Source organism: Pocillopora damicornis, chromosome 9 (assembly GCF_964200805.1).
Source record: "Pocillopora damicornis chromosome 9, jaPocDami1.2, whole genome shotgun sequence".
Lineage (NCBI taxonomy): Eukaryota > Metazoa > Cnidaria > Anthozoa > Scleractinia > Pocilloporidae > Pocillopora > Pocillopora damicornis.
Genome location: NC_142678.1, coordinates 6,291,469 through 6,315,563, shown reverse-complemented (window position 1 = coordinate 6,315,563; position 24,095 = coordinate 6,291,469). Strand labels below are relative to the sequence as shown.

Sequence of the window (24,095 nt, the reverse complement as noted above, 5' to 3'; positions counted from 1 at the left end):
CAAGGCGGAGAAGTTGCTAATGACGGCTACTCACGAAGTTCTATTTTTACATTTCAATCTTAATCGAGAAAAACAACAACATTCAGTAAGCAGGGGGCGTTTTTAAGGGGTGGGGGAGTCGGCGTGTTTTGAATGTGTCTCGATACATGGTACATAGTTAATAGTCTGGGGGTTGAGTAGAGTAAGTTAAAGTATAAATAAATATTTTAAAGTATATTTGCAACAAAAAGTTGCCAACATACTTTAAGAAGAGTTGTGTCAGTACTACTTCAATTACTTTACTCCAATTACCGTAGGCTAGACGGGCAGATACATAGTAATGAGAGATGATACTCCGGGATGTAATTTGAGATAAAATTTACAAATAGTTAAAAACATACTTTGAAAAGAGGGGGAGGAGGACTTTGAGGGAGATGAAATGGTTTCTAGGGGGAACGAAGGGAGGATCGGTCGTCAGCAACGGAGTATGGAAGGGGGACATTAAAAGATTGACTGCCATTTAACAGCCGGTGAGGAGTGTCATAAGATATAACAGAGCCCCATATGGGTTCAGGTATAATCTATCTTGACCCAACAAAAATCCGCCCGCCCTCCCTTTAGGTGATAAACGATGACTTATCTCTTAGATAAAACAAATGCGCATTATGTTGTGAATCACATCTTCATTCAAACAAGAGCCGCCAAAGACAAACTATTGTTATTTCCCAACATGATTCGCCGTGCGAAAACTTTCGTTTGCCCTATTATTATAACATCTTAGACGTTTTGGTGTAGAGTATCCCTGAGTATTTTTACGAGTTTTGCCGTATTTTGACGAGCCCGCAAGGCGAGTCAAAATACAAACAACGATTGAAAAACAAGCAAACGAGTAAAAATAACCAACTTTCCAAATAACCATACAATATCGCAGGATGTTTCTACTCCATTCGCGCGTTATTTGTACTCTACTTATTGCAGTTGGATAATAAAACTCAATATTTGTTGCCTATGGAAGAACAGATCGGTCAGTTATGTAAAGACTCACGCGTATGATACAAAATGGATTGTGACCTCTATGACATGGAAAGGGATGAATACAAAGCTGACGCTAATTTTATAATTAACCGTCTCAATTCCACTCCACCGGCTGGTTTCTGACGAAGATTCTTCTGAAATTTCTGATAAATTTTCCTTCACACTTCTGTGTCCGCACCCCTCCATCCTTCCTTCAAAATCATTCTAGCTTTTTTTTTTAACATGGACACAATATATCGTTAATCACTCAATGAATTAAATTCATCCAGTGTCGAACATCATTCGCCGCTAGTAACTTTAGTCAAGGGTATTGAAGATAAACATTCGATGAATATGAAAAAAGAGATGGACTATAATTTTGCTATTTTCAGCAGTTTTCATACACTTATCTCCATCAACCCGGCTTTTGACTAAATGTCGTTTAGCAGAAATCGGAACTAAAACGAATTGTATTTAAAAACATCGCGTGAGTTACTTTGTTTTGCAGGCGGGAGAGTAAAAGTACTGACCTTTGCCAGCTTACTCTAGACATACTCAAGTTACATTTTGATCTTACTTGTCTTGCCCACATTATTCCTCTTTTATTGGCCATCTTAAACTACTGTTCTGCGTTTTCAAAGGAATTTAAAGGTAAGCGTCGTGTGGTAGTTTTATTGGCTGTTAAATGTTGCATTCCAAAATACTTTTGAAAGATGCGAAGAAAATAGTAGTAAACTGGTGAAAAGATCGGGGTTCTCATCAAGCAGTCGGTCGCACCTACTTAGACAACCTGACGGTCGTCTGGCGAATCATTGCTAGTCATGTTAACGACTTTAACATTTCCGAAAACTTAGGGTATTAAGTTTACAAGAAATTTGAAAAGTTACTCTGAATTGTTGGGCTGATTAAGCCGGCCAGGTGAACCATAATGTTACTAGGGCAGAAAATTGGTAAAAGGACCTGTGTTTTTACTGTGTGGTCGCTTCTAGGTGGTAGTCTAGCGAGTCGCTGTAAATTGCTCTATCTAGAACATTTCCGCAAAACGTGGAGATCAAATCTCTTGTAAAAGCTGTGCAATTTGAGATTTTACCGCCGTGTTGGGTTAATTTTCTTACCGAGGGAAATAATTATGAAAATTTTAATTCATTTTTTTATTTTGTGATATCTTGGGAATCTGAAGTTTCTTTTAGGAGACTCAATAATCTGGTTCCAGAGGAAATTCTATCCTTGCCATTTTATCACATAAATATCGATGAATAACAGGTGGTTCTCCCTGTTTTTAAAACATCATACCTTTACCTCGCGCAACTAGAGTGCTATTTTTATCTTCATATGTGAAGATCTCCAGGTCGTCATGGTAACCATGTTTATCAACATAAAGGCTTTACTTTTCACAAAGGCTTTTATTTCACGTAAGACCCTTGCTAAGCTTAAGCACAATTATCTTTTGAGAGGAAAAAATTTCTTATTATGTGATAATAGCATTATGAGGGAACCAGCGCATAATCTTACCGTTTAAACTACTTCAGCCTAACCCCTCTACTACAACTTTCTTTTGTCAAGCCAAATAAGCAGTAAATTGGCTTAATATAACAAAACATATAAAATACTTACAAAAAAAAGTAGTTTTAAAAAACGCACAATTCTTCATCAAAAACCACCTCTGTGCAACCTCTCGATGAAAAACTGAATTTTTAATTACTTTTTTAAAATAGTACTGTAATTGAAAAGTATCAAAAAAAAGTTCCTTTGTCTTTTTACATGCTTCGGTGCCCCCATAATGCCATCATCACGAGAGTGAATATACGTATTTTTACAATGCTACGCTATGTTTTCAATTTGACTAACGAAATGTCTTCGTATTCGTTGTTCAACGCGTGATAATCAAGCCTAAACTACTTTGTTTTAAAAATACATCTCTTATAACATACGTAAAAACCTTACCTTTGATTCGCAGAGTGTTTTACACTCGTGGAGCTATATAATTATCACAAAATTGCACCACAGATGCATGAAACACTGACCGACTGAGGTTCCCGTTAGAGGCTGGTCGTTCGAGAATGTGTTATCAGATACTTGCTTGCATGCCGGCACACCCGTCAGTTCGTTTAATTTGTGTTAAGGCGCCCGCGCCCAGTTTGCATATGATGAAGAATTTTTCCATTTTGCCTTGAGGCACAGGTTGCATGTCTTTATCTCGTTGAATAAGGTCTGACACGGATGATAAATGTAGTCAAAAACAAGATTAATTTGTGATAATGGAAGCACGTTTGTCATCAATATGGTCGGTTTATGAATTACGATTTTGTGTCAGACTATTGTTATGCAAGTTCTAAAGTTTCTAGAAAATCAGGGGATGGAAAAAATATCAGGAATAAGGAAGACAGACTCTCTATGGCTTAGTGGTGGAGCATCGGAACGCGGAATCCGAATGTCGAAAGTTCAGTTCCTCATGGGACTCAGAATTTTTTCTTTGTCCCGCGCTCGTGGCAAGACAGGAAACATCTTTTTCTATTTTTTACCGAGCTTAATACTTACTATCTTTCTTATTCTATTTACAAAACATGACGCTCTCGATCTTTACATCGCGGATCCTAGCAGTATGCCAGACGAGTGTCATATATGAATTTCGTAATGGACCTGCTCATCATAGTCTCTGTGGCTCAGTTGTTGAGCATCGGAGAGCGGAATCGACATTCTATTTCGCATGAATTTATATATTTGTTTAAATTGGTTTGTCTTTATTCTGTATCATAGTAAGGTATTTTCACTGTATAATAAGTATACATAAAGTTTCAGTTTTACTACAATTTAAAGTAATAAATGCCAAACCGGCATAAATGTTGAAATTCATACAAATCATGACAATGTCAGAACGATTACGATCATGCTGATGTCCATCGTGCATGGCTGGCTCATCATAGCGATATCCGGTCATCGCAGTGAAGTAACCCTCATAAACTACATCGGCCGCCCTTCGAGTGAAAAATTAGAGCTTGCTCTGATATCCTTTCCGATGCGTTCAGTGGAAGGCCTCATCAGTCACAGTAGCCGAGTTTTACGGCGCTGTCATCCTCGAGTGATCTTCATGTTCCGGTGAATTCGGCTGTCGGTTATTCATAAAAATCTCGCCTTGAACTAATTGTTTTGTGAAAAAACTTGCGTGTTTTTATGAGTCAAAATTCGGCCGAAGTTCAGTGAACATTGCACTTTCAGTTTCTGTATTAGAGACTAAAAAACTTCAAGCAAAAGTGTGAAATTCGACCTGCCGAACTAGTTAAGTTTGCAAACTATATATAGCAGAACGTGAACTTTGACGGTTTTTGAGCTTTGATGGTTTGTCATTTTTGACAGCTTCAGTCTTGTATAGCTAATCAGATTATTTTAACCATCCTAACAGAGATTCTAATTGGCTCATTGTAGCGTGCTTCATTAAAGAAATAAAAAACGCGCCGAGTGCATCGTTGAGTTCTATGAGCACGCGAAAATTTTTAAGAACACGAGAAAGGTGCGGACAATCACTAGCCGAGGGCGAGTACTTCTCGCACTTCTCCAAGTGTTCTTAAAAATTCCCAAGTGCCTATATTACTCAACAATGCTCGAGGAACAAGTTTTTTATTTCTTTTATAAAATGTATTGTGAATTGCGCGCGCTCGTACCGATGACGTAGATTGCGTGTATTATTTCTCAACAGTGCACTGGTGTGACGTAAGGCGCGTGCTTCATGGAAATATAACTAGACGCATATTTGCGTTCACCCGGGCTTTCTGTTGGAAATAAACTTTGTTTTTTGTGCTTGCATTTGCCTAAGTTTTTATGTAATTATTGGTTTATCCTGTAACTGTTTTTTAACTCTTGGTATGCAATCCCTAAAGAATCAGGTGACAATATAACACCAATGTCAGACCAAAAGAAAACACAAATAAGAACGGCACTGTCAGATTTAAAACTGATAATAATCGATGAACTCTCTATAGTATCAAATACTTTGCTACTAGACATCCATCAAAAACTAAAATAAATATCGTCAACATCAAAAAAACTGCCTATTTGCAGGACTTAGCATTATTACATTGGGTGATTTGTATTTACTTCCACCAATTTGAAGAAAATCTGTCTTTGAAGAATATAAAAATAATGTTTACAATTTGTGCCATTCCTGGCTACTTTTCTAGATGATAAAGTTGACTAAAAATACAAGACAAAAGGATGACCAACCATTCACAGAGTTATTGAATAGATTCAAAACTGCTTCACAAACAGAGGGTGATATTCAATGCATTCAGTCATCTCTATTATCGCGCCCCGCTGTCAGTTGCACTCTGTTATCAAATTCCATCCGTTTGCGGTGAGACGTCTAAAAAACGCCTCGTGGAAGGTAGCGACCGCTTGAAATAATTACTTCAATCTCATCTGCAATTTCCATATGAATGTTAAAGGACTGATTCGTTTTAAAAGTAGTTCTGAAAGAATTTAGGGAACACATTTCGACCAGCTTTAGCCATCGGTTTTTTGTTTGCTTAATTTGAAAGTCGTCCTCTAGCTTTTTCCCACAAGGGCAGTCTTGTTTATGATGAAATCTCCGCAAAAACGTTATCAAATACTATCCCTTTCCGGTGAGATGTCTTAAAGACACCTCGTGGAAAGTAGCGACTGACGAAATTACGTGTTAACCTCAATCTCATCTGCAATATTCACATGAATGTTAAAAGACTATCTCCTGTTAGGAGTAGTTCTGCAAGAATTTCGGGGAACACACTTAGACAACCTTTAGCCATCGGTTTTCTGTTTGCTTAATTTGAAAGTCGTCCTCTACCTTTTTCACACAAGGGCAGTCTTGTTTGTGATTAAATCTCTGCAAAAAATTATCACTGAAATTCTATCCCTTTCCGATGAAAGACACCTCGTGGAAGGTAGCGACCGACGAAATAACAATTTCAATCTCTCAATTTTCCTAGAATTCATTCCAGTTGCTGAAATGTACCGTATTGCACGTAAAGTCATGACAAGCATGAGTAGTCATGACGGCTACTCACGAAGCGCTCTTTTACATGCATATCCAAATCGAGAGAAGCTAACAACATTCAGTTCGCGGAGAGTGTTTTTAGAGGGTAGTGGAGGCGGTAGATTTTGATCATGACACAATACATGGTACATAGTTGTAGTCTGGGGCTAAGTTGTGATAACATTCACTAAAAGTTGCAAATATACTTTAAAAAGAGTCGTGTTTGTACTTCTTCAATTACTTTACTCAAATTACCGGCTAGACAGACAGATACATAGTAAATAGAAGTGCTTCGAGGGCTAGTTTGCGATAAAATTTACAAAATGTTTAAAAAATCCTTTAAATAGCCTTTCTTTATGTGTATAGCAGCACCATCAAGTCGTGCAATCATAAATTTTATCTATGGAATATGCTAAATCGAGATTTTAAATATCGCTATCACAATTTACTTACGGCTACACTGCTGTGTGTTTTGCGATACCTTACTTCGTCGTTTTTCGAGGTCTTGCACTGCACTTCACACGCAAACTCGGCAGAGGTATTATGAACTTGAAAGCCCATTAGACATATTCTGACTGAATTTGTCTCCAGTGTATTTTAACCATCCTTCGATTCGGTTTAGGGATGTGATTAAATTTAGTTTCTTTATGTTCTAATTTCGACAGCTTTGCGGTCTTAGGACGAAAGCGAGGCTAGAACAGTTTAGACAGTACGTCACCTAGCGAAGAGTTTTAACCGTGGACAGGCTTAATAATAGTTATGAAGTATTTCTATAGCGCGATATTTATTAGCTCATGATGCTTCACAAGACTTGCGGGAGATTTTCGCCAGACTGCTTTGAGCAGCTTACAATTTTTGGAAGGCAATTTTTGCAGATACCCTTAATATTGTTCGGTCTGGGCTCCACCTCCTGCACGGCAGTCCAGCACTCTTCAGTATGAGCTAACAAGGCAGGCTTACTTGTGCCTGATTGCTCACCTAGCTGAGCTTCAAGTTGAACTTTCATGTTAACTCTTCTCTTATTGGATCTAATGCAAGTCTCTAGCAATCTTTCACGAATTAAGGGCTGTTTTTCATTAATTAAGAATACATTTATCGAGGTGAAGATGAATGCAGGAGGTTGGAGAGTACGAGAGAAGCGTAAGATTGCTCGGGGCAACATTTAGAGTTGTTTTCACTACAGTAGAATTTATGCGACACACAATACACAGAAAATCTTGATGAAACAAGGAAATTTAAATCAATTTTTGCAAATGTAAAACGAAATGAAAAATTATATTCAGATTTTCCTCAGAAATCAAGGTTTAAGATGAAAATCGCAGATCATGCCTGAGGTTCGCTTTTCAAAGTACATGAATACATACTCAAGAGGTCCAAAGGGCTCCTTTTGATAAAATTGCGTTAGGTCTGCTAAATGATCCCGTGCTACTTGAAAAGTATACTCGGAATAAAAAGCAAGGTTATAAGTGATTAGAGATATTTCAAGTCCCATAAAAAAATTTGGGAATCGAAGTATAAGTAATACTGTAATTTCGTCGCTTTTAAGAGTAAAAGTTCCATTGTTTTCAGTCGGAATCTATTATTGTTTAGCATATCTTGTTACTTCAAAAGGTCTCTCAATCGGGATGGAATGGAAAAAAAACAACTTGCGAGTTTTGAAACTGGAGGCTGAAGTAGACGGGAACTTGGCAACAAAATGCATCTGCAAACGCTATTTCATACTTGATCGGTCGTGCGTCGATTATGTCATGGTTGGTGAAAGCGTAAAGTTTATTCTCACAACATGTAAATAAAAATAGCACGAGCAAAGTAATCAATATTTCACTTACGTATGCTTTCAGCTGCTAAGGGAAAATCTCCTCTTTTAGTCTTTATCTCGTTTACTCGATTCTCTACAAACTCCTCAACTATTTTTAAGTCGGCAAACCTAGAAGCTATGATTCTTGGCAAACAGGGAACGTTGTTAAGATTCACGCTCATTCACTTTGACGAGCTGCAGCGCCCCCAAGAGGCGGGAAAACCGAGACGATTGTTTTCGTATGCGATCTTTGATTTGTCATACGATTTTTTTTTCCATTTGTCAGGGATAACGTCGAAATCACGCTGTTTGTATCCTTCGACAGCCTATCTTTGTTTGACAGCTTTGTTAAGGGTCCTAAGATTTAACAGAGCGGTAACGGGGATCAGATAAAATCGATCGTGACACAACCAAAATCCTTCCCCCCCCCCCCCCCTTAGGTGATAAATGATGATTTGTCTCTTGATAAAAACTAGCGTGTATTATGTTATGAATCAAATTTTCATTCAAACAAGAGTCACTAATGACAGATTATCGCGAATTCAACTTTTTTTCTGTGAATATCCATTTCCAGAGGAAGTAATTTTGAACTTGCTTCCCTAATTTCGTACTCAACTTCTCTGTAATACCAGCCACGATTCAGTGCTTAACTTTGAATAGGCTGATGAAAAACAATAGAAAATGAATAAACCATGATTTAATAACGCCGAACATGATTCCCGTTTGCCATAATAGAACTCAATATTTGTTGCCAATGGAAGAACAGATCGGTCAACCATGTAACGACTCGCGCTTAGGATACAAGATGGAGTGTGACCTCTCCAATTTGAAAAGGGAGGGAAGCTGACGCTCATGTCATATTATCAACTAACAAGTATTCATAACTTCCTAATCCCACTCAATCAGCTGGTTTCCAACGGAGATTCTTCAGACATTTCTTATGAGTTTTCCTTTACATTTCAATGGCCGCTACCCTCCCTCCGTCCCTCGAACTTATTCTAGCTGTATATTTTAACATGGACACAATACACGATAAATCACAAATTAAATTCATCTAGCGTTGATTCGCCGACAAAAATTTTACTTTAGGACATTGAAGATCAACATGAATCGCTTGCAGTATATTTGTTTAAACACTAGAGGTGATTTTTAAATGCGATGTAGACTAAATCGACTGATTGCATGTGAACCACTCACACAGTTTTTTTATTTATTTATTTTTTAATTTTCTTTCAATGGCTAGCATCGCCAGCGGGAGGCGAGCTGCGTGTCCTGATTGTGTCCCATTTGGAAGTGTTTTCGCAGTTTTTATACACCTCACTCCGTCGGCTCGGCTGTTAACGAAATGTCGTTGAGCAGAAGCCGGAACTAACACAACTTGTATTTAAATACGTAATGTGAGTTACCTTGATTCGCAGGCGGAGAGTAAAATTACGGACCTTTGCCCGCTTACTCCACTCAAGTTACATTTTGATCTTAATTGTCTTGTCCACATTGGCCATCTTAGACTACCGTTCTGCTTTTCAGGGTAATTGAAAGGTAAGCGTCTTGAGGTAATTAAATTGGGCTGTTACATTCTGAAATACTTTTGAAAGATGCAAAAATAGCAGAAGATTGGTGAAAAGACTGTGGTTCTCAGCGAGAAGTCGGTCGCACCTACTCAGATAACCTGACGGTCGTCTGGCGAATCATTGCAAATCATGTTCCCGATAAAATTTTACAAAAACGTAGAGTATTAAGTCTACGAGAAATTTGGGTGAACCATAATGTTATTAGGGCGGAAAATTAGTAAAAGGACCTGTGTTTTTTTATGCGGTCGTTTCCAGATGATAGTCTAGCGAGTCGCTGTAAATTGCTCTATCTAAGGCATTGCCGCGAAATATGGCGATCAAAGCACTTGTAAAGTCATAGAATTTGAGAGTTTACCGGACGTGTTAGGCTGATTGTCAAGGGAAATCATTGTGGAAATTTCAAGTTATTTGTTATTTTGTGATATCTTGGGAATCTGAAGTTTCTTTGAGGATACTCAATAATCTGGTTCCAGAGGAAATTCTATCTTTGTTATTTTATCATAAAAATATCGATGGATAGCAGGAGTTTTTTCCTCTTTCCAAACATGACATCTTTGACGTGCTATTTTATTCTTCACATGTCAGGATCTCCAGGTCGTTATGGCAACCAGGTTGATCAACTTGGGGGTTTACTTTTCACGGAGGCTTTTATTTCAAGTTAAGACCCTTGCAAAGGTTAAGCACAATTATCTTTTGAGAGGAAGACATTTATTGTTATGAGAACTTGTGACAAATTTTTTCGCAAGTTGAAGTAGTTTTCAGCGAAAGATGATCTCTGAATTCATACGGAATTCAGTGCTCCTTAAAAGCCATAAACGTTTTTAGAGTCAGACGATACGTAATCAATATCTTTATCCTTAGATAAAAATAACGCTTAATGGCTGCATGTGGATATGAATTAATGTTCTCGTGTTGATAACATCTGTTACTCTCGAGAGGTATCGTGAACGTTTGAGGAAAAAAATCCGTATTCACGCGCAGCTATATGATGTCCTCTAAGTGCGTTTTATCAACGGTATCTACTACAGCGAGAACCTAACGCAGGCAAAAAGATCCATGATCGCCTTAAGTCATCTTAGCCTGCAGGGAAAACTAACTTCCTAGTCTCACTAAGTTTCATGAAAGAACACCTAGGATATTTAATGTAAGGTGGCGGGCATTTTGAAGGGTAAAGGCTCGTGTTTCTTGTCTTAATTATTGAGTGATGACCATTACAACGCCTGTAAACATGCAGAAAATGAAAACTAAATTGTCTTCTTCTGAATTGTTGGTCTCATAACTTGTCGAAGAATCTAACTCTACAAATTCCGTAAAACCGAACAGAATTCGCCTACTTTCACCTCGAATAAAAGTTCGCAACAGTGCTCGGAAAGTCCTGATCATTGCTTGATACTATAAGCAGCTTTCATATTTTGAATATTTTCTCCCCTGATAAAATCAAACACTCTCTTTCGTATATCATCAGCAAGCGATTACCACTTATGTGTCCTTCATTTCTACCGAAGTGGATTTGACCTTTTGGCTGTTTCGGTTATTTTGAAAAATTATGTGCCTCTCGAGACTTTGCAGCCTTCTCTCGGCTCTCCTCTGTAAGACAAGGACGAGGAATCATTAAAGTTTGCATTGATCTTTGCTGCTGAACAGCAAACGACACTTTACTGAAAGAAAGACGGCTAAAAGTCTACTACTCGCATCTAATACAATTTTACAAATTTGCTAAGCGCGGACCTGCATGTACATGAGGTAAACAGTAGAGTGTCAATGGTGATTCAATAAGATGAAACAGAAAAACTTGATGTGTGACTGGAACTGGGCGCAGCGCATAGAAAAAGCGGGAAATTTTAAGGGCAATAGAGAGCTTTAGCGCCACGTTTGGAGTGTTAACCGCAAGTTAAAAGTTTCGAGATTTTGAGCACTTTTTAGATCGACGTCGGATTTCGCCTGAAAAAATCAACATGTGCGTCGTCATCTTGAATTACACAAAGGATGGAGGTCCTTAATTTCAAACACAAAATGTAGCTAAAAGATTTGTTTTCTAGCGTCCCAAACGGAATGGTTATATAGAAAAGACTTCATTTCACATATATTTATAGGACATGCGTAAAAACATTCGAACAGGAAGAAAAAAAGGGGTCGAGGGAGTGCAATTTGAGTAAGCTTAAGAAAGTCACTATCCACTTTTGCGCGCGATAAACCAATTAATTATTCGTTTGATTAGTAGTGACTTTGAAATGTCAAGCGGCCTTAAAGAACATTGTGTTACTTAATATCTATATTCAATTTTCTATAAATTTATCACTATTCTCTTATGATCTTAGATTCCTTTAAAACAACTTGGTTGAATTGACCGAAATACGATAATCAACATGGCTGAAGGCATCAATAAAAGAGAAACATGGACTTCGAAGGTCGACTTTCTCCTTGCTTTGATGGGATTTTCCATTGGACTCGGTAACATTTGGCGGTTTCCTTACCTGTGCTTCAAGAATGGAGGAGGTGAGTCTGGTTCACCTGTTTTTATTTTTGAGCGAATAGCGTAACAATAGGGTGGTCTAGCAAGAGGACGACGGGAATGTCGTTTGGGAACAGCGCGCTCAGCAAAAATATCGATAGAAACTGGGTCGAGAACACCGTCGCGTTGTGTTGAAAAGTGATTTAGCAGTCGTTGCAACGAGAATCCTCACCTCGGTTTTTTAAAGATCACCATCACCTTTGAATTTTCAGTTTTAGAGACCACTCGAAGGACAACGAAATTATCTTCTTTGAGAGTTATGTAACAAGCGCAAACAGAGGATAGTTATAGATACGGCAAGTAAGTTGTTAATATGAATCCACATGGGCGATTAAACTTTGAAACTATTCCATCCCAGTTTAGTCTCGAGTCTGCTGATTCATCTATCAAATTTTTAACCCACTAAAATAGTTTTTTTCCTATGAATTGTGTCGCTGTCATTACGTTTCGTGCTACTAGATTTCAGCACTTCTCGTTTTTCTTTATAATTTTGTAAAGGATAATTTAGAAATCGTCGTCGTTTTTCTCCTTATTATGACAGTACATCTCTTTTAAGCACCACCTTCTTAAAGTTGAAATGCATTTTGAACGAAATTATTAGGAGTTATGGCGAAACCATGTAGAAACCAAGCGACCCAACGATGGAGTCGGTTAACGGTGAGTTCCTATTTATCCGTGAAAGAATGAAATTAACTCAAACTAGTCACCAACGAAACGGTTTGACTTAGGAATAGGACTTCGTTCCTGTTTTATTTATTTATTTATTTTGTTTTTGTTTGATTTTTTTTTAAAACGAATGAAGTCGTTCAAGACTGAATCAAATAAATAGATTTAAAAAGCCGTGCTAAAATCAACTTGATTCGAAGCGAGAGCATGACTTTCTTGTCTTAGTTTTCACCGGTGCTGATCAAAAATTTCAAACAGAAAAAAAGTGCATACTTGAGCTATTCTCAATTTTTTTCAGCTCTGACTTCAATTCGCAGAAGAGTTTTCAATCACGGTAAAAACGACAATAAAAACAAATAACACTGAATAATACAGTAGGTAAACGCCGTGATATTTCATTTTGATAAACTTCAACATAAAGCAAGTTTAATTTATTGATGAATTGATTCATAATAAAATTAACAGCGTCCCATTCTTAGAGTTATTTTTTATACAAGACTAAAGAAATGTATCAAAGAACAACCCTTTCGCTGTTTTAAGCCATGCTCAATTACAAGTGTACTGAGCTCTAAAATCTTGGATCCGGCGCTTGCCAACGATTTTGTTTCCTTTCGGGAATTCAGCATAAATGAAGCGGTAAATTTTCCCAAAATACACCGATTAATAAACCAAAGGAAGGGACCTGGTTATCCTGGAAATGAGTTATGAAATAATTCCAAACAGCATTATCTCGTTTATAAGCGCAAAATTTACGAAAATCCCAGGCGTTTTGATCGAGACGGGAAAACCAGCGAAATGATTTCCTGAACTTGTTGGGGAGAACGGCAACGCTAACACCAGAAGTCGAAAAAGAGTCGCGTCCAGACTATCTGCGCGCTTTCCCGTTCTGAAATGACGTTCCCGTCCTCTTGCTAAATCACTCTATGAGCTTGAATAGCTGGAGAACCTTATTTGAGTAAGTTGTCATTCGCTTGCCTGACATTACAAGCGATGTTAGTTAAGAGGTAGGGTCTCAGCATATACGCTCCGGGGAATGTATACTTATAAATTCCTCTCATTTGCAAATCGGAAGTCTACTGTATTCAAGCTTCATGGCGGAAGTTAAGACGCCAGTATCGCGTGCTTCCCGTGCGTTTTTGAACTAGCAGTGAATAGCTACTGTGCTGCCATTTTAATGGACAAATAATATTACATCGAAAGAAACTTTTTTTTTTTCTAAGAATTAGGAAGAACACGCGATTTCCGAACCAAATGCCTCTAACATCGAGCCCCATCGCATGTAAGACTAATAGATAAGACCTGTAAAGTTTACATTTCCCAGAAATTGATAGCATCCTTTCAACTTTTTAGGTTGTTTCCTCATTCCCTATGTGATCTGTCTGATCCTGGCCGGTGTTCCTGCTTTAGTTTTGGAAATAAGTTTGGGACAATACACAAGTCAAGGTGCCATTACAGCGTGGAAAATATGCCCAATTTTTCAGGGTGAGAATTCATGGCGAACAAATGTTAGATAATAGATCTTTTGAAAGTTCGTCACATTTCGTCGATAGGGAAATATTTTTCATGTTCGTCATTTATCAGTCCTTTTTCTTTATCTTCTCCTTCCTTGAGAATGCTACTTCCCTGCTATGTTAATGTTGTCTTTTTTGTGTATTAAAATCTCAAACTCCATGTCCGTTTTGTCGTCACATATCCGTTCAGGCCAATCAGGCCGATATGCTCATCCCTTTTCGGCACCAAGGCTAACAACTGTAGTATGAAGCCGTGTGTTGGGATTGGTCAGGTGATTTTATGGTTCTTTATTCCTCGTAAAATGAATTTGATAAAAAATTGTGTCAGTATGAGTTAAATCATATTCGACTAGTGGCCGATGAGTGTGTGACAAAGGGACTTCGAAGATATATTGGCCGTCGCACAAGTTTAATTAGGGCCCCAAAATTTTCTCCTAAGGCGTCAAATGACATTACATAATTATAGTTTGACTAACAGGATTTATTCGTCGTCATTATCATCGTCATGGTCATCATCATCGATTTGTCACTAAATTTGGTTTTGACTCTAGGTATTGGCTACGCTGGGGTGCTGGTTATGCAGTATGTTAACATTTACTACACCGTGATTCTTGGCTGGGCCTTCTATTACATGTTTGCCTCGTTCCAATCCTCGCTGCCTTGGTCACGTTGTGGAAATAAATGGAACACACCAAACTGTGTCGAGAGTGGTGAAAAATTAAATATCTCCGAACAAAATGCTTCGGCCATAACCAGCGTTTCAGCAAGTCAGGAATACTGGGAGTAAGTAATGTTTATACCATTTAAGGAACACTCTATTTCTATGAATTCCATGCTTCATAACGGCTGTTATGATAATGTTTGAGGATAATCAACTGAAGATGATAATTTTCATGTTGTTAACCACTGACCTCGCAATTTTTTTTGTTTCATCAACGTAAGGCAGTGTCTCAAAGTTTATTTGTCCTTCGTTTTCATTACCTGTCTGTTTAACAGTGTGATAAAAACGTTTTGGTAGAATCAATGGTTATCACAATTATTTGAAAAAATTAGGGTATCATGGCTTGTTAGCTAGCTCCTTAGCCATTCAATGTCTTCCTAGTTTATGAAATTCGTTGTTTCTTTCTTGAAATAGCTACAGAGTTCTGCGACTTTCTGGCGGCTTGGATGAAGCGGGTCTAGTGAACTGGGACCTAGCTTTGTGCCTATTGTTGGCTTGGATTGTTTGCTACCTGTGTGTTTGCAAAGGAATTAAGTCCAGTGGAAAGGTAAGGGCTAATTTTCTTTATAAGTAAATTTATGAAAAAGGCTAACGTGTTTGCCCTCTGGCTGTCGATCTATCTAACCGTTCACCTGGGCCCACGATGTCTCTATCGTTTCCATTCAACCCATTTCTACACACATGTCTCTTTCTACCCGTCCTTCCATCTGACCCTGCGTATCGGTCCTTCTTTCTTTCTGTGTTTTAGTCTGTCCGTGCGTCAGCCCATCAGTACGTCTGTCTGTCTTTGCGTCCGTTCGTCGGTCCATCTGTCTGTCTGTCTATCTGTTCGTGCGTCCGTCCGTCGGTCCATCTGTCTGTCTGTCTGTCTGTCCGTTCGTCCGTTCTCACCTCCGTCTTTCCCTCTGTTTTTCTTCTTATCTGTCTGTCCGTTAGTCCGTCTGTCTGTCTGTCTGTCTGTCCGTCTGTTCGACTGTACGACTTTCCGACTGTCCAGCCGTATTTCGTCCTTCTGTCCGTCTATCTGATGGTCTCTCTGACTGTCTATCTTTCCGTTTGTCGGTCGGTTCCTCCGTCCGTCCTATCCACCTGTCTGTCTTTGCTTTCCTCTGTCTGTCTGTCTTTCTGCTGCTGATCATTTATAAGAAGCACTGTTTTGTTAATTTTCAGGTTGTGTATTTCACTGCCACAGCACCATATATATTGTTGACAGCAGTCTTAATCCGTGGTGTCACTCTACCAGGAGCAGCCGATGGAATTAAGTTTTATCTGACTCCTGATCTGTCAAGACTTGGTGATGGCCGGGTAACCTGTTATTTTACCGTACCCGGTGAATTAACCCCCTTCCCTCCCCCCCCTGCATTATAAGCGTAAGCTTGCTCCAACTCTCAATCATGCGCACGGCCGAACACGCACAAAACGACATGTGCTAATAAGCTGAGAAGAAAACTTTTTCTTCGTCTTTAATTTCAAGAAAATTGTTCTCATTTTTCGAGTTCGAAAATTAAGGTAGTCAGTCATCTCTTTTATTTTCTTTTGTATCTCACTTCCATCTATATTATTCCAATAATAATTATATAATGCAGCAGTCCTTAGAATCATCGAGTTTTAATAGAGAAAAATAATTATCAAACCAGTCTGAATACGATCGAAGTTTATGTCATTTAGCATTCTCTGTTTGTCAAATTTTTCTGAAGACTAAAAACCGAGAGTTGTTTACGAAATGCTTGTAAAAGGTTACTTAATATCGGGAATTTGGCTTTTGACGATCTTGGCCAATCTTGTGGAATATCGCCTCACGTGGTATACGTGTCTTGATCTTTAAATCGCCCTACATATTTCTTGGTTGCGCTTAAGACATTGTGTGTAACTTCAAACTGTTCTATTGAGATAGAAATTGCTTTTCTACAGGTATGGCTTGATGCTGGCACCCAAGTGTTTTTCTCGTATTCCATTGGCACAGGAACGATGACAGCGCTTGGGAGCTATAACAAATACAAGAACAACTTTTACAGGTGGTTAAATGATCAATCAAATACTTCGCTAGCCACGATCGGTTAAAATGTGTTACGTAACCAAACATTCTAAACCCCAGCTAAAGCTGGAGAAAAATCTTGTGATCTTCCAAGTAGTAAGAAGTAAGCAAATAGATGCCTGAACCATTTTAGAGAAACAAAATAGAATTATTTATTTTTTAAAACATCCTATAAAACCGAGCTAGGTCGGTCTGTTTGCGACACCTTGACCCAAGTCACTAGTCAAAACATCATTGCTTTCAGTCTGTAATAGCGACCGCAGTTATTATTCTCCCATAGAAACCTTCCGCAGGGTTAATAACTAGTCATGAACACGATTTGTCACAAGTCATCTACTCAAGATTAAGTGCGTTTTCCCTTGGGGGAGACCTCTAGGATCCTTTTTATGAAGGTGTCATTGTATCTGAAGTGCTGTTTTGCCAATTTACAGGTATCACGATTGGCTTTTTAATTATGTTCACCTTCTATCTCTGAGTGTAGGGATTCCATCATATTCAGCCTGTTTAACAGTGGAACAAGTTTTTACGGCGGATTTCTCATCTTCTCTGTGTTGGGTTTTATGGCCAAAAATCAAGGAGTTCCAATAATGGACGTTGCGAAAGCAGGTAAAACAGTATTTAGCACCTAGCTCACAAAGGACTAACGCATCAGAAACTCTTTACCAGATTAACCTTCCCGGAGTCAGATTACCACGTTTCACACGGCTCAAGCAATCAATACTCTGGCGATCACGCTGAAAGTGTATAACTTACAATTTCCTCCAAATGCCTCGTGATCTAATTAATTTTTTTGTAGGTCCTGGACTGGCCTTCATTGTTTATCCTGAAGCCGTGGCTCAGATGCCCTTAGCTCCATTGTGGTCCGCTCTGTTTTTCTTCATGATTATTTTGCTGGGCCTGGACAGTGAGGTAAAGAATATTTTTTACCTGCATTCTCTCGGGCTGAGTATTAGAAGTAATGATTAAATAGCTTTCTTTTAATTACCGCTGTGTGCTTGGTTGCTTTGCCCCTAAATAGGAGTGAGGCTGAAAGTGACCTTGTTATGAAGGAGAAGTGAAAGTAGTTGGGATCATGACAGAGTATTTTGCTTGTAAAATGTGCCTTAAAGTTTATCAAAAATAGTGTTTATTATCTTGAAAGTAACATTTTCCAAGCCAATACAAACAAATTGAAAAAAAAAATGTAAATAAAAATAGTGTTGAAAAGTGTCAACTGGCCGGAAGCAGACCAGTTAGGTACAAACAATGCGCAGTCAAGGAGTGGCACTCGGGGTTAGCGAGAGCAAATCCATTGAGTAGCAGGGCGGTAGGCTTGAACTTTGGACCACCAGATTACAGTCTGGCGTCCTAATCGCTCCTGTTACAATAGGTCAATCTCGACCTCCTGTTAAAAGCATGGCATCTAAGTGTGTAACAATATAATGGACTATCATGGTCAGGATAAGTATTTTAAAACATGAGATAGAAAACAACTGATGGGAAAGCAGACCTTTACAACGGTCAAACCCTATTCTTTAATCGAGGGATCTTCAATACGAAAACAAGATCCTTTTGAAACCATATTCAAGAACACTAACAATTTAGTCTATAACCTAAAGTAAGTTTCCATAGCTTGTTTCCATTCTTTTCTTTGAATTGCGTAGCCACTGATTTTTGATTCCTCTATGAATTAAGTTTGTAGGTATCGAGGGTGTTGTGACCGCAGTTGTGGATTGGTATCCTCAATACCTAAGACGTGGCTACCGTAAGGAAATTTTCACTGCTGTTGTATGTGCAGTCTGGTTTCTCCTCGGGCTGTCCATGGTTACCGAGGTATGCTTCACTTCTGGTTGCTTTGTTGTTAAAAAACTAGCGGTATATCACGATTGTTTTGATTGAAAAGACCACCTTAATTACTAAGGTGACGAATAGACCGTGACGCCCTTGTTTAAGCGTCGTCCTCGAACAGGCGAACCATGTGAGAGCGAATGTAGTAATAACTGTCGCACCCAAAAAGGGCTGCATCTAAAGATACAGTGCTTATTCGTTAATTGTGTCCCAAGTCTCTGTGAGGTACAAGTTTTCCTAAACTACATCTCATGCAAAGCATTAATGTTTTACTTCGAAAGGGCGATATAGAAAAATTTGGATCATAAAGAAGATGCAATGACATTAAAATTTTTGTTAATATAGAAGCCCATTGAAAACGAGAGAGTAAATGATCATTTGAACATGATCGCCTATTACTGTGAGGAGGAGGAGGATTCTAGTTTTATATAAAGATAGCCCTCTCGCGAGTGCCTCCACAGAATTAGGACAGCACCTGGGTCGCAAAAAAACTTCACTGATACCTCGCCGCTTCAGTTACCTAGTAAATACGGCATGACTGTAATGTAATTGAGATCCAACTCCAAATTAATGACGGAAATTCAGAATTTATTAGAAGGAAAAATAGTCTGGGAAGTAGTGAAAATTACGAACTTTAACTTGAAACTACTTTGTCCTGCAGTGTTAAGGATTTCTGCACAAAATGTTCGACTATCATAATAAATTATTGAAGCAGTTGTAAAGTTTTTGGCGCGTATCGAGTAATATTGCCAATATTTCAGATTTATCTTTGAATCCTCAAAACATGCTAAGTTTCGAAATCTCTTGTATTTTTCTTGAACGTGGAGATTAAAATCAAAGGAATACTAGAGCACACTTCTCCTTTTAAGAGAGAATTTCCTTCCATACAGTAAACAAGTAAAATCAATATATTTTTTAGGGTGGAATGTACGTCTTCCAGTTGTTTGATCACTACTCTGGAAGCGGATCTGTATTGCTACTGGTTGTCATCTGCGAATGTCTGGCTATTGGGTGGCTGTATGGTAAGTAACAATCCAATCCAATTACAGACTGAATTAACTGAATCAGTATGCGTATCATCCTTTAAGGAAGTCTGGTTCTGCTCCCAGGGGGTGCGGAGGCGGGGAGGCAGTAAAGATATAAATTCCCTTTTACCTTTCTTAGACAGGGAGATTGAAAGGCTCACGATAAATTGTCGAAGTAAAATTACAGAATGCTTATCATGGGGGTGATCTGTGATAGAATAGTATCTCCATTGAAGAATGATGATATTTAGGCTTGCTTAATTTTTAAAAAACTGGGTTGGTTCCTTGGGCATTGGAATCGGGGTCATGTATTAGCCGTGAGATTTCACCTACTTTATTCGAATTTAATTTCGCAGTTTTGGCGAAACAATATTTCTCAGGATTTTTTTTTTCGCGATTTCAGCAGGCAAGTATTAAAACAGGGCATTAAATTTCGCGGTTCAAGCATTCTCAACCTTATTTTGTTTTTCAAAATTTCTTAACTTTCGACGACTGCTCGAAAGATATTCCTAGGAATTTGTTCGAATCTAGCTATTGAAATAACTAGCTTCTAATTGGCTAGTTAGCTCACTTGATAGAGCACTTCACCGGTACCGCAGAGGTCATGGGTTCAAATCAAGTTTAAATCCCGTACAGGTCTGAATTTTTTTCAGGCCTTGTAGTGCCAAGTAGTGTTCATTACTGCGAAGATTACTTTTATATTCATTTCTCAATCCGAAGTTCACACAATGATTTTTATATATGATATGACCAAAAGAGGTCGAAGTTTTACACCTTCTTGTAGTCCCTTCAACGTATCAGTTCCCATAAGTCATTTGCTGAAATACTCTGATAAAACACTGAGAAAACCTCCAACAAAACGCACGTTTGGTGTGTTGTTGCTTTCATATTTATATCAAAACGTGCAGCAATGAAGATTTATGTTTTAAACTAAACACAGGTCGTAATCGTTTCTACGACAACATGGAGAGCATGCTGGGATTTCGAATCAATCCATGGATCGGTTGGTGTTGGTGTTTTTTCGCGCCCAGTTTTTGTGCGGTGAGTTTACGGTACATAGTTTTTAAAATGTAAAGATTTTCGAATAACGTATGAATAGGTAAGAACTTACTACAAAGAGGGACAGATTAGGGTTAGCTCCGATGAAAATTACCCCATACAGTCCCCACATGCTGTTGAAACAGGATTAAAGTCTGGCAGTAATAGGCCGCTTGGCCCGTGGGACATAATCCTCGTAGTTAGAACATGGTAGAGCCGCTAAACAAGCTGGGACTCTAATTATGTATTAACTTTTGTTGCAGTTCATTTTCATCTTTAACCTGGTTACGTATCAGCCCATGAGTTATGGCAAGTACGTTTATCCAGGCTGGGGCCAGGCTTTTGGTTGGTTGTTGACGGCAACCTCGCTAACCTGTATCCCGGCTGTGATGATATACAAACTGATCAAGACCACAGGAACAATCAGAGAGGTACATGATTCAGTCATTGTGGGGTCGCAGTTAGACATTTTCTATTAGTGCGCGCTCAGACGTCGGAAATGAGCACAGAAGTTGCGAAAATTCTTAGAATGCCTTCCTCGGCGACCCGCGTCACATACCTTGAAAGAGAGACAAATCTAATCAACCCTTTCACTCCCAGATCAAATTTGTAATTTTCCTTACCGTCAACCATACAATTCGTTTAATGTTAGTTCAAAGAATTTAGTATTAGATCAAATAATTATCCCCAAATTGGTATTGTTCTTTATCTCATCACTTATCTTGTTGATATTGTATTTATATCGTAAGGAGAAATTCTGTCTTGGTCACTCATGGGAGTTAAAGGGTTAACAAATATTTTCAATGCTATCTTGCGTTTGTTAAGTAAGGATCACAGATGACGTCAAAATGTGGTAAGAACAAAAAATGTTGCACTCGAGGCGTTTTCCATTATGATCTCTTAAGAGTACATAACAAAGGGGCAACTTACCTAAGTAGTTAGTAGACGCAGTAATAATTTCATCGCCCTTAAAATCATGGAATGAGACAGTTGGTGATAGTTTTACTTTATGTGATGAGATTTCAGTGAGTTGTACGTTTTCTTTTATTGCCAGCGTTTGAACAAGTTGATTATACCTGAGATTGAAGAGAAAAGGGATGAAATTGAACTTGAAGATCGTGAGGGACACCAGGCTGCTCTGTTGACGAAAGACAACGAAGAAAAAGAGCAGAAGGCCTAATGACTTGAAAACGCCAATGCATTTTATTCTTTGGAATAATTGCAATATTGATGTCGATTTATTCAGTTGTGTGATATTATAACTAGATGTTGAGATATGAACCAGTTAAGCGATCTAGCATTAATAAGAAGTGTACAATTAGCAATCATATCATTACCCCAATGAGCAATATAACTAGCGTAAGTCTTAGTTATTGAAAGGAAATGGAGGGCTTTGAAAATTGCTTTCGAAGGCTTTGAAGAAAGTACTTGCTTTTAATTCTTTTATTGATCAAATACGTTAGCTGAAGTTAAAGTAAATTCTGTCATAATTTGAGTTTACTGTTTAGAAGTGGACTCTAATATGTACTTGCCTTTTTGTGACTAGTATGAACTGGCACATGACTACTGTTAGAAGTAAAACTCTAACACTCGTTCTGTTGAGTTTTTCTTTATTCTCTTCTTTTCTACTCAAGTTAATACAACGGGTACTAGCTCAGATCTCGCGAGGAGAGTGTGGGTCACCGCTTATAAGGTGACGCTTGCTGAGCTATTAATAAATCTCTAATCTCTAACCTTCGTCATGCTTTTACATTGAACCAGCGAATCGCGTTAAGCTACGCTGAGCGGAGTTCGCATACTAAGTAGATACCTTCGAGATGTTTAAAACAAGATTAGTAATATAAAAATTATAATGAACTTACTAACAGAATAAGAATCATACTTGAAAAGATATCTTAAGAGAAACTAGTCCTCGAAGACTGTTACACAACATGTTTACAGCTATTTCAATTTACGTTGTCGGATCAAAGCCTCAAGCCTACAAGACAAGACCGAAGGGGAATATGGGATCTTAATGAATAATTATCAGCAAAATTAACAATGCCTCGTCCATACAGCGAAGATCTCCAATGGCGAGCCATTTGGATGAAAGAAATGTTGGCAATACTAATTGTATTTTCAGCCTCCATGTCCATCTCGCGCCGACAACCCCGAAAGCCTATAATTAATTCTAATCTACCCATACCGCCTTTCGGTCTTGTCCCGTACCCTTGAAGCTTTGATCCGACAACGTAAATTGAAATAGCTGTATACTGTAAGTCGCCTTTAAGAAAAAAAGATGTCGAACATGTCAAAATAGGACCGCCAAAAAGACTAAGAAAGATCATCCGGCTTATTATAATTTTTACAGAGTGTCTTATGGTAATATATTATTTCCATTCATTTTAAACGTTTAAATAAGTCAAAAAATACCTCAAATGAAAATTCTTGCCAGATGCAAATTTTGTCTTTTTGTATCACTACGTTAGCGATACAAAAGACTCTCGGTAACTCGAATTGTCAAGGATTTCGGGCCACGCTCCCATTTATAATTTTTGGGACACCTACATCCTCCCCTGCTCCTCTCAGTGTTAGTCTGCCAAATGGTATAAACACACGGCATAGAAACATCTTCATAGAAAAATGGGCGTTTATTGAAACATTGGTCTTTATAGAAAAATTGGCATAGGAACATGAGTATTTATAGAAACTCTGGCATAGACACATTGGTAATTAACCTCATTATAAAGGTGAGAGGGACGGAAGAACATTGCAGACGTACTTCAGAAGAAATATTTCAACTAATTATGTCTAGAAGTGCAGCTGACAGCATGTAAACGAAAAATTCATAACAAAGGAAATGGGTTTCTAAGTTCGAGGTAACGGTCGAATTCAGGTGATTGAATTAATTTTAGCTGTTAAAAGAACCACTGACACAGTTTGCTTTAGTTCTTTAGTTCGTAACAGCTTTGTTTTCGATTAAGACGTAAAATTTTTTAGTTCACTCTCGAGAAAGATTACCGGCTTTTGCTTTACCTTTACCTTTTCCTCGCACAGGTGCAAGTAGCTGTTGTTGACTTGCAAGACCGTCAAATTTCGTCACGCTTAACATCTCTCCTGTATTGCACTTTAAGTCAGAGTTGTTTCTCAAAGGTTTCTTTTAACCTCTTAGGTTCTAAAAGGCACATCTTGTGTATCAGATACCTGCACGATAGCACAGCAATTAAAAAATGACAAAGTTACAATGGGAAAGTTGCAGATGACGGCTACTCACGAAGCGCTTTTTTACATGATAATCCTTATCGAAAGAGATAAACAAACAACAGACAGCAAGCGGAGAGTGTTTTTACAAAAGATAATATTGGCTTAGATACCAAAGTCCATACTCATAACTCATTGTAAAGTCCATTCTCT

The 24,095-nt window shown here is 38.3% G+C and overlaps 1 protein-coding gene across 5 annotated transcripts; it reads left to right on the top strand.

Moving 5' to 3' along the window:
* Positions 1–343: 343 nt before the first annotated feature.
* LOC113676599 (sodium- and chloride-dependent GABA transporter 2) lies at positions 344–22,296 on the top strand. 5 transcript variants are annotated; one of them, XM_089183260.1, is made up of 15 exons: positions 1,578–1,644; positions 9,215–9,335; positions 11,686–11,863; positions 13,896–14,027; positions 14,608–14,839; positions 15,192–15,324; positions 15,948–16,082; positions 16,689–16,792; positions 17,294–17,418; positions 17,609–17,721; positions 18,487–18,624; positions 19,559–19,661; positions 20,605–20,705; positions 20,966–21,133; positions 21,757–22,296. In XM_089183260.1, the coding sequence occupies exons 3-15, from the start codon at positions 11,734–11,736 to the stop codon at positions 21,880–21,882; spliced, it is 1,740 nt and encodes a 579-aa protein (XP_089039386.1). In that variant the 5' UTR covers positions 1,578–1,644; positions 9,215–9,335; positions 11,686–11,733; the 3' UTR covers positions 21,883–22,296. The 5 variants fall into 5 exon arrangements, with proteins under 5 accessions (XP_089039389.1, XP_089039385.1, XP_089039386.1 ...); XM_089183264.1 differs by lacking the exon at positions 1,578–1,644 and adding an exon at positions 9,953–10,042; XM_089183263.1 differs by lacking the exons at positions 1,578–1,644; positions 9,215–9,335 and adding an exon at positions 344–509.
* The last annotated feature ends 1,799 nt before the right edge of the window (positions 22,297–24,095 follow it).